At 38.8% G+C, this 14,272-nt stretch overlaps 1 protein-coding gene across 4 annotated transcripts in view; it reads right to left on the bottom strand.

Annotated features, from left to right (window-relative positions):
• The window catches only part of dennd2b (DENN domain containing 2B), a 60,354-nt gene that overhangs the window by 1,176 nt on the left and 44,906 nt on the right, over positions 1-14,272 (bottom strand). For all 4 annotated transcript variants that reach the window (XM_046857028.1, XM_046857030.1, XM_046857029.1 and 1 more), the window contains 8 exons: positions 13,370-13,447; positions 11,890-12,030; positions 11,216-11,364; positions 5,763-5,940; positions 2,122-2,163; positions 1,750-1,861; positions 333-572; positions 4-90 (listed from right to left, as the gene is read on the bottom strand). In XM_046857028.1, coding sequence (XP_046712984.1) covers positions 4-90; positions 333-572; positions 1,750-1,861; positions 2,122-2,163; positions 5,763-5,940; positions 11,216-11,364; positions 11,890-12,030; positions 13,370-13,447 — 1,027 coding nt within the window. The remainder of the gene's footprint in view (positions 1-3; positions 91-332; positions 573-1,749; positions 1,862-2,121; positions 2,164-5,762; positions 5,941-11,215; positions 11,365-11,889; positions 12,031-13,369; positions 13,448-14,272) is intronic.

The following is a 14,272-nucleotide window of genomic DNA, read 5'->3' as shown; positions in this document are numbered from 1 at the left end:
CACCTAGTCCTTTGAGAAACTTATTAACTCCACTCTGCTCGGTGTCGGGTAACTCCTCCAGGTACTGGTCCACTCTCTGCTCAAACAGACCTACAACACAACACACACACACATCTCAAACATTCACTTAATCCTGCTTAAAAATCCCTACAGCCCTTTGGTGACCAGCAGAGGGCAGTAATGATCTAAACAAGATCCACATCACAATACATTTCCTTTCCCCATATGAACAATCCCGTTTTTATTACAGATTTCAGCTCTTAATGTTTTTAAACAAACACAGTGATGACGATCTAACCCTATTTCCTGTCCTCTCCAACAATCCCTTTCACCTTTAGCTCGGCTCTTCCTTAGCTCGCGGTCCTGGATAAATCCAGCAAACATCTGAGACTCCATGAAGACTCCCAAGAAGCGGCGGATGCTTTTGGAGGCTACAGACTTGCGGAAAGGTTCGCGCTGAAACACGCGCTCTCCTCTCTCGCCCTGAGTCAGAAAGAGAGAATAGTGTCCGATAGTCTCCAGGAAGAAGCGGATGAAGGCCTCGGATACCACGCTGTTCAATGAGTTGCACTCTGTAGAAAAAAAGGAAGACTTCAGAGTTCACATCCAAAACAAACGTTTAATAAAGTTTACATCCTATAAAATGTGAGAAACCATTTCAACCATTTAAATATATATATGAAGTTGTTGTGTTTTTTTTTTCATTTAAAGCAGCAGTATTTATCCTGTGATCTTTCTAAAATGTAATGTTTTTTAGTGACTGAAGCTCTAATAATGAACATCAGCATGATGTTGTTTTTACTGACTGGATGATTTTTTTATGCGCCAAGTTTCAGCAGTGTATTATTTCTGCACTGATGCCATAATGCTATTCATTTAATTAATAAAAGTTTAAAATGTCACATACAGATGCTTTAACCTGAAAGATATTTATAGCTGCTTTAACCTGAAAGTGATATAGCCCCATTTTAACATGAAAGTTATATAGTTACTTTAACATGTTTTCGAAAGTAACATGAAAGTTATTTACAGTTACTTTAACCTTAACGTTATATAAAGCCGATTTAACATAAAAGTTATTTACAGTTACTTTAACCTGTTATACAGTATACAGCTGTTTTAAACTGGAAGAGCTTAAGTACTGCATCAACCCCAGGGAACCACACCACAAAACCACACACACAAAAAAAAAAAAAAATACAATCACTTCTTCTTCTTTCAGCTGCTCCCATTATCCAATTATGCGCGGTCCCTCTAATAATCTAATTTCTAATCCTGTCCATCGTCGTCACCCCCGATGAAAATCTCAACATCTTCAGCTCTGCTACCTCCAGCTCCACCTCCTGTCTTTTACTCAATGCCACTGTCTCTAAACCATACAACATCGCAGGTCTCACCACAGACCTATAAACTTTCCCTCTCACTCTTTCAGACACACTTCTATCACAAATCACTAATAATATTTAATATTTTATTAAATTAATAACGTGACTATGGCACTGTTTTCTGTTAATTAAAAAATGTCTAAATTGAATAAAAAAATAATAATTTATATAAAGAATTTACAAAGAATTGTGCATGAGGAATCATTTGGGAAACTGATTATGAAAAGAATATATAAAATATTAGCTTATAATGTAGCAAATATTTGAAAAAAAAAGTTAAAGAATTAAAGGGTATGTCAATTTTAATTCAATATTTGTTTAAACAGATATGATTAAAGCTGTTGCTTCTGTTTGTCTTACTTACCGTCATCCGACTCGCTGTCCGAGTCCTGATTGATGATGTGGTTCCTCTGCTCCAGTGCTTGCTCCAGAGCAGCCTGAAGCTTGCGGGGTAGAAGTGAAGCCTCATCGTCCAGCTGCACAATCACACCATCCATATTTATTAACGTCTTTCGAACGGCACTGAATTTGACAAAAGTCACTTGTGTGTGAGTGTGTGTGTGTATGTGTGTTGTGTGTGTGTGTGTGTGTGTGTGTGTGTGTGTGTGTGTGTGTGTGTGTGTGTGTGTGTGTGTGTGTGTGTGTGTATGTGTGTTGTGTGTGTGTGTGTGTGATACTATTAAATGCAAATCAACAAACTGTATGTAAATTTGTTGTGATATTTACACATGCACACCTGTCTGATGAAGCGATCTGTACCTAGATGAACCATCAAAGCCTGAAAAAAAAAACAACACACGACAATAACCATGGTTACATGCGCAGATCTTTTAATCTAATGAAACATTTTGTGTTTATGATGGGAACTGCATCAGGTCAGAACAGCTCAAGCGCCTGTTTTGCAACAGATGGAATCTGACAGCTAATTAAAATCCTCTGATGTTAAAGTGACGAGTTTCTAAAAGTGCTGCTCGAGTACACAACATGTTTGTACTAAAAAGGGTCAAAACCTCAGCTGGACTTCATACTTGAGCCAAATCGCAGGATTCCATCTTTTCAGCACATTTCACAATCACGCTAACTGTGCACATTAACAAAAAAGATTTACTAAAACCATCTTTTAAGTTTTTGTGTACAAGTCAATGGTTTTCAGAAAATAATAAAACCCCTCTAGGAAGGTAAGAACCCTTATTCATAAGCCCCCTAATGAACCTATGAAGATATGGACAATATGTATAGATATATATGGATATATATGGATGTGTACAGATATATGGACAAATGTATTGGGACTTTTCCAGCCATATGTGGTTCTTCCCCAAACTGTTACCACAAAGTTGAAGGCACACAATTGTATAAAATGACTTTAAATGCGGTAGCATGAAACTTTTCTGTTCACTTGATCCACCCCTATGAATATTTGGTTTACATGGTTTGGAGTGGAAGATCTCGAGAGGCTACTTATAGAGCTCTGACCTCAACCCGATTTAACACTTCTAGGATGAATTGGAACGCTGACTGCAGCCCAGGCCTCCTCACTCTACATCAGTACCTGACTTTACTAACACCCTTGTGTCTGAATGAGCACAAAACCCCTCAAACACACTCCAAAATCTAGTGGTACATCATCCCAGAAAAATCTAGAGGAGAGGATATCGTAGCAGTAAATAGGGACTAATTATAGAATGGGATGTTCAATAAAAAAACACAAGAATCTTATATTCAGGTGTCCAAAAACGCTTGTTCATAGAGTGTATGTGGATAATGGCAGTAAAAAATATATACTGTTTATTATTTATACCTAGAACCACTTCCAAAAAAAGGTTCTTGAAAGGAGATGACTCCTTGTGGTGTGATAATTCACACCGGTTATTGTGCTTGATCTCTTTTGGAGGATGTTTTCCTTGTGATTATACAGTACGTAGGTATTTATTATTGAGGCTTTTCCAGCAATTTGTTTTTGTATTTATAAGTTTAGTGTGTGCTTTGCTCCGAGCTGCTTGTTGTTGTCAGTGTGTAAACGTGCTCAGAGTGTGAGATCTTTCCCCTCAGATGAGATGTGAAACACAAAGATTTTTTAGGGAGCTGACACTAACTGACAGATTTGTACACAGAAGACTTTGGCTTTCGTTCTGGACAAAGAGTTTCGTTTTCCTTGATTCCAGGAAGCTGTGAAAGATAAATCTGCACAGTTTTTTTTTTTTTGTTTGTTTTTTTTTAAGGTCAACAGCCAGCCAGTTTATTTGAGCAAAGGCCAATTCATACAGTGCAAATCTTATCGAGTGTCGTCACGACCTTATTTAAATTCCTTCTCGATCCTCTGCATTGGGGGCACGTCAGAAAAATCACATCTAGCATGATAGCGTAACACGCAGCTGTATAGCAGTGTATGCTAGTGTATGCTATATAATTTTACCAACACCAACATAGAGAACCAAACGAAACACACACACAGATCTATATAGACAAGCTGAGTAATGAAAAAGGTAAAAAAGATTTGTACTGATGTTTTGTTTGGCAACAAATCAGTGTTTTTAAGCAAATCTTTTAGGTAAACGAATCGTTCATATTCACGCACATGTACTGACTCATATTTTGTAAAACGTGTGCCTGCATTGGTGTGAAAGACTACAGCGAGCCATATATGGTGGTGGTGGTGGTGTTGTAATTGTTGTGTGGTTTGTAGCAGAATCCGTTGTACGAATGTGCAAAAATGACTGATAGCTATTTGTTTAAAAATCATTGTATCATTGAAAACATCATTTGCATATATTCAAATGTATTCATTTTTTAACTGCATCCATATCATCATTCGTGACCACTGTCATAAAACTAGCCTGTAATAATGTAACTTACAAAAAGAGTCACTGTACTGAACATTGGTTTTTAGGTGCTTTACATCCTATATTTTGTGTTCATGCCCCCTTCAGGACAGTTTTGCACCACCGAAGATGAGAGTCAGGAAAAGACATTCATACAGGAAACTGAGGAGGTAATGAGCAACAAGTGAGTATGATTAGTAAACAGGAGATTGCTGGGCATGGCTGAGTTGGGGTGTGGCTGTGAGAGGGTGTGTGAGACTGAGATTTATGATGATATAAAGGTATCTCCGTGTCTACAGTGTGTTCCCAGGCTAAACGGATTCTCGTGTTGGAACATGCCGAGGTGTGTACGGGATTAGGTAAGGGTGTGTTTTTGTGAACCAGCTTTACACCGCATTTCTAATTTCTTTTTGTACATGTGTACTTCAGAGCGGGATGAGAAACAGTGGTGAGCAAAAAGCGAGTGTCTGTTGTGTTTTGGAGTTTGAATAAACAATCCGGTTTCCCTCAGCTTTCTGTTTTGGTGCTGATGAATCGTCGATCTTATCTGAGCGCTCTGTAGATAAGCGGAAAACCACAAGCCTGACTAGAAAAGAAAAAAAAAAAAAGACTGCAACATGAGATGGGATAAGAGGGGCGTTTTCACTGACTCACTGATTCGCTGAGTCAATGTGATCTATTCACTAGGTAGTGGTCTACATCTAAAACCTGGAAGACCGCTTAATTATTAAACTCAGAGATGATTAACCATATTCACATACACTTTAAATTTTCCCTTCACTTGAACTAGAACTAGTTACAGCATGACAATGTAACTGTGCACAAAGTCAGTTACAAGAAGATATGCTTTACATGGGTTGGAGTGGAAGATCTTGAGTGGTCTGCTATAAAGCTCTGACCTCCTCCCTACTGAACACCTTTGGGATGAACTGAACGCTGACTGCACCCCAGGCCTCCTCACACTACATGCGATTACTAACACCCTTGTGGCTGAATGAGCACAAATCTCTACAGGCACGCTCCAAAATCCAGTGGAACATCTTCTCAGAAGAGTGGAGGTTATTCTCCAGCAAATTGGGACTAAATGTAGAATGCAATGTTCAAAAAAAGCATATAAGAATCTTATGGGCAGGTGTCCACAAACTTTTGTCCATATAGTACATATATAAAATTAGTCTTTTCTGTTTAATACATTCTTTACCAAACTCTTAACTGCTTTGAATAATGATTAATTAACTCACAACTGATAAAGTTTTACTCTGAAAAAAAATAGTTTCTATGGTTGCAGAAAAACAGTCCTGAGTCACGCTTAAATATACAAAATCAGTGTAAGGTTTGTGTAAATGTGTGTAATCCAGGTTTCCCCCCATGTATTAACAGAGCTTAGGTTCCTCTAGTTTTAGGGTTTAGGTGTTCTTAGTGTGTGTGTGTGTGTGTGTGTGTGTGTGTGTGTGTGTGTGTGTGTGTGTGTGTGAGAGAGAGAGAGAGAGAGAGAGAGAGAGAGAGAGAGAGAGAGAAAAGTGTGAAAGTGTGAATGTGTTAGTGTAAGCATTACTTCCTCCACTGGTAGTTCCTTGAGTTTGGGCAGTGAGCTGGACAGGATTCCCACCAGAAACGGAGTCGGGCAGCACACGATGTCCACCATGGCGGAGGGAAGAACAGGGATGAAGGTGTGTTGCCATGAGAACGGGTAAAGCAGAGCCACCACAGCATGTACACAACTGGACAGAACACTGTGGATAAAAACACCACACACACACACACACACACACACACACACGCACGATTAAATCACCTAAATCTGAGCCTGACACACAAACATTCACACACTCACACAAACACACCCACACACACAGACACACCAATAATCCTGTAATAGACACCACTATGGAAAGCCCAGATATTCCAGTTCCTAGATCCTGGCTCTAGAGAAGACTATGGAATCTGTGATTAGAAGCAGGACAGAGTGATCAGACACTGAGGAAGTTTGGTTTAGACGCTGGCTGATGTTAGATGCGATACTTTACAGCAATTCCATTTATCATCAGGAGTAAAAATTTCTGCAGCATTGAGCACAAACACGAGCCAAACATATCTTCTGACAATATTTTTTTTTTAAGGCTGAGGAACGCACTTGGGTTCACATTTTTCTTGTTGAAGGTCACCAAGAACACAGAGAAATGTGAAAAGAGAAAAATGTGTCTCACTGTGCTTTATCTAAGACACACTAAGACGAGAGACAATAATGACATCTGGGACGTAAACGTAAACACAATTATTTCAGCAAGTTACAGAATGAAACATTTGCTTTTTCTTGTGAAATGAAGCTGCTGAAGCTTGTGGCCAGAAAAGTGTACAATCAAAATTCTACCTCGTGATTGGTCAAACGTTGTTGGTTAATTCTCTCTAATCACGCCTGTTCTGATTGTCTTGGTTTCTATAGCAACAACTCGTCCAATGGGACGTGTACAGACATTTATGTAATGTTTATGGAAGGAGTCTCCGGTGTCAGTTTTGTAACAATCAAAGCTGAAGCTGTAACTATTCTTTGAAAGTTTATTCAGGAGAGTTTACTCATCTGTGCATTTTTTTCAAGAGAATAAAGAGAGACAGGTAAAGGGAAAGAGTGTTTATAGCTGCTTTAATGTAAGTGGGAACAGGAACCAACTGGTTTCTTCGATGTTCCACAACACGTGAGATCTGTCCAAAGAAGCCTTTAAAAACTAATCCGGTCTGGCCTGATGTCAACAGTGAGCCGTGAGATCTTCCAGCTGGAAGTCACGCAGTGTGTTTAAATATTCCCAGGTTGTTGTTAACAGTGACTGACCCATTTCTCCATAATGACCATTTATTGCACGAATAAACCAGAACTAGTAACGTCTTCGTAGATCAGAGCAGAGCGGGAGAACGAATTTGGAATGTAAACAGCCTCTCTGATTATTAAAGCCCTCGACAGCTACGTTTTCACAGGCGAGCAGAGTGATTTATCTACTCACACTCCTGTTTACAGAGAGATTGTGTGTGTGAGAAAGAGACAAAATGCTTCTTTACCTCAAATTAGCTACGTCAGATTAGCCTTCGAACGTTCAATATCACAGCTCGTTAATCACGCTGAGTTGTGTCTACCTTTCAGACCGAACGAGGGAGTGGAGAGTGAAAAGAGACATGTTTTAAAAATGTAGCCACGGGGCAAAACCAATAGAGTATCAGATGCTAGAATTTCACACCGTCACACCTATACCTCGAAACTGAAACATATGCATGCAAACCAGTGTGGGAACAGATTCAGGTGAGGTTTATTTTACTTGGAGGGAACGACAGACTGTCAGAAAGAAACGCTAATTAGTGAGAGAGACAGAGAGAGCGGGACGACAAAGAAAGAGAGAGAGGTAGAGAGAGAGAGAGAGAAAAAGTCAGAGAGAGAGAGAGAGAGAGAGAGAGAGAGAGAGAGGGGACAGGGGAGAGGCTATGCCCCAGACTCTACAACTGCAAGCCTGAACTATATCAAAGATTAAGGATATATGTCAATGTTTTTAACACTGACATAAGTTGTTTATGATGGTGTTCATGAGGAAAATCAATTTTGGTTACTCCAATACACTGTGTGATTTTAAGTGAAAAATCATGAGCTGGGTTTTGTGGATTTGAGCCTAAAGAAAAGATTCTTTAGTATAAATATTATAATCTAATAATCAGCTAATTATCAGCAATTTTTTGTTCAGTTTATTTACTGACTGCCCACATTCACAGTAATTATAACTTTTATATACTATACTAGAACGAATTAAACGGCATTCTCACGTGTCATGTTTATTAAGCTATGTGGGGGCTCGAGCTCTTCAGCAGCTCTTCTGAGGACCACGTAGAGAATTTCTGAAAGTGTTTTCACAGAGTTAATGAGTTTATCAGATGTTTTGCTCCGAGCTAAAAAAGTCTGTGAGTTCAGCTGGATCTTGTAGGATTCATTTATCATGTGTTTTCACATGCTCTACCACGCTGCACTGCGCCACGGGACATAAAACATCCGCATGAGTGCGGTTTAAAACGCAAAAAATGTCTGCGCTTGTGTGGAGCTGTTTGACTGTTAACTTCCCAGTAGTGCACCTTCTGCTCAAAGTAACAGGAAATGATCATGCTACATGCTTCAAAACAACAACAACAAAAACAATTCTAATAATAAAAGTACAACCCAGGCAAGCATCTACCCCCACGTTCTGCCCCTAATAATGAACCAGAGCCAGAGAAAGCCATTTCCACCATGCAGGAAGATCAAAACCAGCCCTCTTGGTTAACCCTTTCCTGCCACCTTGTGCATTTTTTTCTAAAGAAAGAGAGACATGAGGAGAAAAGCTGGAGCAGTTCATTCAACAAAATCCAGTTCAATAATAAAATCCATATGAGGCATAGGATTTGCTGCTTCGGGAGCGAGTTTTATTTCCTTTCTAACAGCTCACACACTCACTGCGTGCTTGTGATCTTAAGACCGTAGTTAAGGGAGAACTCCACAGACCCGTTTATATTCCATGTGAAGGAGTCTGATGTTCAAAGGCAAATATACAAACATTTACAATAAAAACTAATGCCGTCAGTGTACTAAAATGATGTAGGTGGGGTTTTAGTGGTGAAGACACTTAGATTTTTGACTTTACAGCATTTTTTTTTTTTACATTAGCCTAAAACCCATGCAGAGGACTGTATGTCCAGAAATCTCTTCCAATCAGTATCAGATATGTTCCTAACATGGAAAGAGTTTCTTTGTGGGTTTTACGTTACAGAGCACAGACATGATGTATATCCAATGGCGAGGAATCCTGGGAGTAAGTTGAGTTGTTTATTCCCAGGAAATGCTCTGGTTATATATAAGTGATGTGGGAAAGAGAGGAATACAGTTCTATATACTGTACATTCCTCAGACTAAAAACTGGACCTCATCCTACCTGTCCAGGTGCTTTCTCACTGTCACGAAATAATCTCAAGCCTTAATAAGAAAGTGTGTGCTTGTTTCTTTTCAAAACCCAAAACTCTTCCTTGTAAAAACAATAACGAATACGCTGTCCTGTCTTTAAACACACAAATGCACTGAATATACATGCGTCTGAATGAAGCAGATGATGTAATTCATAGAACTGTGATGATCCGGTGTCCACATACTTTTGGCCACCGGGCTAACGAGTTCATCTCGAATTAAATAACGCGCTAATCGGCAAAGCGAGCTAACCGAACAAGATACACACGCATTTATGTAACAGAGCCCCAGGCAAACTCTTACTTCATTCCATGCTTTATTTTTCTTTTCTTTCTTCGTAACACCTTTCTACATGTTTAATGATAACGGGAGGAGTAAATGAGAGGACAGAAGGAAACCGGGAAATCATTTTTTCTTTCTGTTTTTTTTTTTCCTCATTATATTAAATGCCAGCTTCAAATGTGATATGTAATTAAATTACCTTATTATTAATTAAATTATTAAAATAAAATATTATTTATCCTGTTTATCTTCCTGAATCTCGCAATTTATTATTTTATGTTGCGTTTGAGTCCACGATTACAAAATGAAATGATCTTAATTATTTTTGAATTAGAGCAAACAATTCCATAAGACACACACACACACACACACACACACACACACACACACGCATATATACACACATACAGGAAGTACATTCTTTTCCCTCACAGACACCGCCTTTCCCAGGTCCCCCCATCGTTGCTGTTTATTGAAACGAGTCACTGATTTGTAGAGATTAGACTTTCACAAATAACTCACTCCCTAATTTCTGTTACTGAGACCATTTTGGAAAAAGAGGAAGGAGTAAGAGGAAGGCCAGAGACCCCCAGGGGGTAAAACCCCTGACCTGACCCACTTCTACATCCAGATCATCATGATGCTACAGCGGGTGTGGTACTGTGATGTGTCCTGTGATTACTTTCACAGTGCCCTGAAAACAACAAATACTTTTACTCAAACTACACAGACAGCGGGGATTAGTCCAGTGTCTCACTCAGACAGTGAGGGAGCAACTAAGGTTGAATATTTACTCCTCAGATCAGCCAAACTGTAGTGGAATTAAGATAACAGTGCATTATGGAAGTTCTCTCCCTGCTGCAGTGCATCATGTAGACACTTCACATTGCATTGTGGGATTTCCCATATGCACTAAACGTTTAGCTAAAAGATAACAAACAATCCAAAAATGCAAAATGTTGTAAATCTATAGTGGCTGATGTGGTGCAGTGGCTGAGCTGCTTTGGAAGGTTTAGTGCGCATTTTCATAATTTTTAGCTGTCTTTAAATCTTTCCTTTTTATTGCGTTTTGTGGGCGGGGCTAATGTACATGTGCGATGAACATGCTTGGTCGTTTAAGGTCGTTTTGTTCAGATCAGACACAACGCAAGTTAACTCGACTGGGTGACTAGTCGGATACACAGATTTGCATTCAGTGTTATTGTGTGATTTAATTTAAAGTGCTTTTATTTTGTGTTTGCGCATTTTATTAAGGATTGTGTTCTGCGTTCAAGTTTAACATACAGGAGACAAAGTAGGAGACCTGTTTTTATGGTTACATGCATCTCACAAGATAAACCTCCACACTGCAGTTATCTTCTTGCTATCTGCTGCACCATTCCCACAGAGTTAGATTTCTTTTCAGATTTTTAAATATTGACATTGTGAGTTGGAAGCTGCTCTTCTCTCTCTCTCTCTATCTCCCTCTCTCTCTCTCTCTGTGTCTGTGTGTGTGTGTGTGTGTGTCTGTTTCTGTGTCTGTTTCTGTGTGTGTGTGAAACGAAAGCATGGAAAAATGTCCGCATATCAGTGAAGTGACAACATCTGCTCCAAGCTCACAGACACCCACAGTTCGGGGTGTTTCCAGCGTTATATGACCATGTTTAGTGTGAAGTGACATTCAGGAAAAACGCAGGCTGTTCTGCAGAATATCGCCAAATGACACAAACTTATCAACCATTCTGCATTAAGGTGATCAAGGTCAGTTTAAGATGTCTCACCTGAGTTTATCGGCCACAAAGATGACTCGGCGCTCCAGCAGCAGCGAGGCGAACACACACACCACCTGTCTCACACTCAGACAGCTGAAGAGGCTTTCGAAATCCACATGCTCCAACCTCGAGTCCATCGGCCTCCTCAATTCCATAACCTGAAAAAAAGTTTAATTTTTATAACACGTAAAAAGCACGAAATCGGAAAACATTATTTATGAACAGGTTTACACCATGGCACTCTATTTGCATTTCTATAAAAGGAGCGTTACATGGACATAGAAGAATTAAGACCTGTTTCAAATTATTTACAACCTAAAACAGCAAATTTAAAGTTTTTTAAAACTTTTTACGACCCAACGGAAACACAGCAGCTCGGACTGTAGTGCAGCTGCAATTCACAGATTTGTTTATAATCGTTTCTACAGCAACAGCTCATTTGCAAAGATGTGTGTAATCATTGTTATCATTCATTGCATCTTGAAATACAAAGGAACATGCATGACAAAGCCTTTTTCTTTTTTTTTTTTCCAATTTGGGTTCATGCATTAAAATCACTCTTGCATTGGATTTCTTTTCCCAGAGAACCAGACATTGTTAGTTCCTTATTCATAATAATAACCATTCCATGTTCATATTACAGTAATATGTATGTATATGAATATAAGACGTAATAATCAGACCTCGTTGCCTGCACCAGGCAGGAAGGTTTTGACTTTGATGGTTTTTCCGGGGGCAGGAAACGGTGATTCCATCAGACTCCGCATGAAGGGGTAGACCAGAGCAGCTGAGATCCCTCTCCTCTTCTCTACTTCATCAAGGATCTGGGGAAAAAAAAAAAAAGCATCCATGCGGTTGAACATGTGCAAGGAATTGCATCCAGAGTGTGGCATTGCAACATCACATTTTATGGACTCTTTTTCTGTCATATGCCTATTTTACTCATCGCTTTAAATAAAACATCCTGATGAACTGGGTATACAGATAAAAAAAATCTGGACTCTACCTATAATCCTAAAAAAAAAAAGCTTTGGGAATGCAGGAAGCGAGGTCTAGTGTATACATTACCATGACAACAAGGAAGTGTGAGAGTCCAGTCAGTGTGTTCAGCTTATTAATCATGCAGTTTGTGTTTTAATGAGTTTTAAATAATTCTGTCTCGGCAAAACAGCATCTGGGTGTGATTATTAAAAACACAGCATGAAGAGGAGGTTTGTGATCGTACTGGCTCAGGGCTCTATATTTCCCTGACATTCAGGACTAACAATGTGATGGTTCTTCAAAAATAACTATAACACCATTAGTCATATTCTAATACTTCCGATATGTAAAGTCAGTGTATATAGAGGAATAACTAGGAGGAAATTAATGCTTTAAAGTTTCGAAGTTTCTTCTGTGTTCCACCTTCTCTCGCATATTTGGCTGCACTCAACTCTAAACTTTCCTCTGGTCCATTTATGTCCTGCATCTTCATCGGAATGTTAGTTTTAGAATTAATAGTGGATTATAAATGGATTATTAATGGTTTATTCGTTGGTTATAAAATAATTATTAAAGATTATAAGAAGATTATTAGGAAGACAATACAAGATTATCAGTATATCAATACTGTGTTATTAGTGAATTCTTCTTCTTTCGGCTGCTCCCATTAGGGGTCGCCACAGCGAATCATTCGTCTTTATACCCCCCTGTCCTCTACTTCTGCCTCTTTTAAACCAACTACCTGCATGTCTTCCCTCACCACATCTATAAACCTCCTCCTAGGCCTTCCTCTTTTCTCCCTTTTGCCGGCTCCATCTTCAGCATTCTTCTACTGATACTGTGTTATTAGTGGTTTAATATTCTATTTTTACTGGATAAATTCTAGATTATTAGTGGATTAACAGCAGATTATAAATAGATTATAAGAAGATTATCAGACTGCACATAATCCCATGATATTAAGTATATAAACGTATACATAGAAAATTGATCAACAAGGTACACACATTTCTGTCATTTATGTTTCTCATGGGCAACAACGATGATATCTGAATTTGACCTAGAATGCAGACAGAGTTACTGCCAGAGAAATGAAGCCTGGACCCATAGGAGTTCAGATGAAGGAGTGTCTGGGTGAGAAAGGAGGAGTTCTGAGTAGATCAGGAGCAAGTTTGAGCTCACCTTAGAGAACAGGTCAAAACACCCCAACCTGCTGATGACACAATACACCTCCGGAAGACGCTGGCCTTTCCCGCTGGGCTACAAGGAGATGAAAATCAAACACACGAATCAGCAAAGAGCGTAACAATACAAACACGCGTTCACTATCATTTCCACACTTATGGGGAATAATTGTTTATTTTAGAGCTTTTTGTTTATTTCCTCTCTTTATAAAGGAAATCTGGGCATGATTGAGAAGTGGGCAAAAGTTTTAAACGCCACCTACTTCACAATAACAAAAAAAAAAAAATTCCTTAATAAATCACTGAGTGTAAACACGCTTGACACTTACATGTTCGTTCCTGTCCTGAATTACAAGTGTATTAGATTTTCATAATGTTCATAGCTGTTAATCTTTGGACATAAGTATTTTGTAAAATTCTTGAGAGTCACAGTGCAATAAACACTATTTATTACAAAATCTAAATATTAGCTTATCTGTTTTTTTTTATGAAGTATTCAGATTGATGCATAAACTTATTTGCCTTATTGGCATAAATAAACAATAATTGGACAAAACTTCGACATCTGTTGACCTGTAAATATTTCAAATACTGCTTCTATTTAGACGCCTTTAGAGAAATCTTGTTTAAACGATCTTCCTAGTTAAATACGATTCAAAGGTGTGACACTGGAAGAAATCAGGTATTTATTCAGGCATGTCCTCTATTCTAAACAACAGGTGCATTCCCACAGTCCTTTACACGACTCAGTGCGTAATCACAACCCAGTCTTTCACCAAACACTGTGAGGTGGGTAAAAAAGAAAATAAAAGAATTGTCTCTAAACACACACACACAGAATTCTCTGTTCCAAATGTCCATATTAGGCATGCATTTCTGCATTTCTCCCCTGCTGCCTTTT

The sequence above is a fragment of the Silurus meridionalis genome, chromosome 9 (genome assembly GCF_014805685.1).
Source record: "Silurus meridionalis isolate SWU-2019-XX chromosome 9, ASM1480568v1, whole genome shotgun sequence".
NCBI lineage: Eukaryota > Metazoa > Chordata > Actinopteri > Siluriformes > Siluridae > Silurus > Silurus meridionalis.
This window is presented reverse-complemented; position numbering and strand designations above follow the sequence as displayed.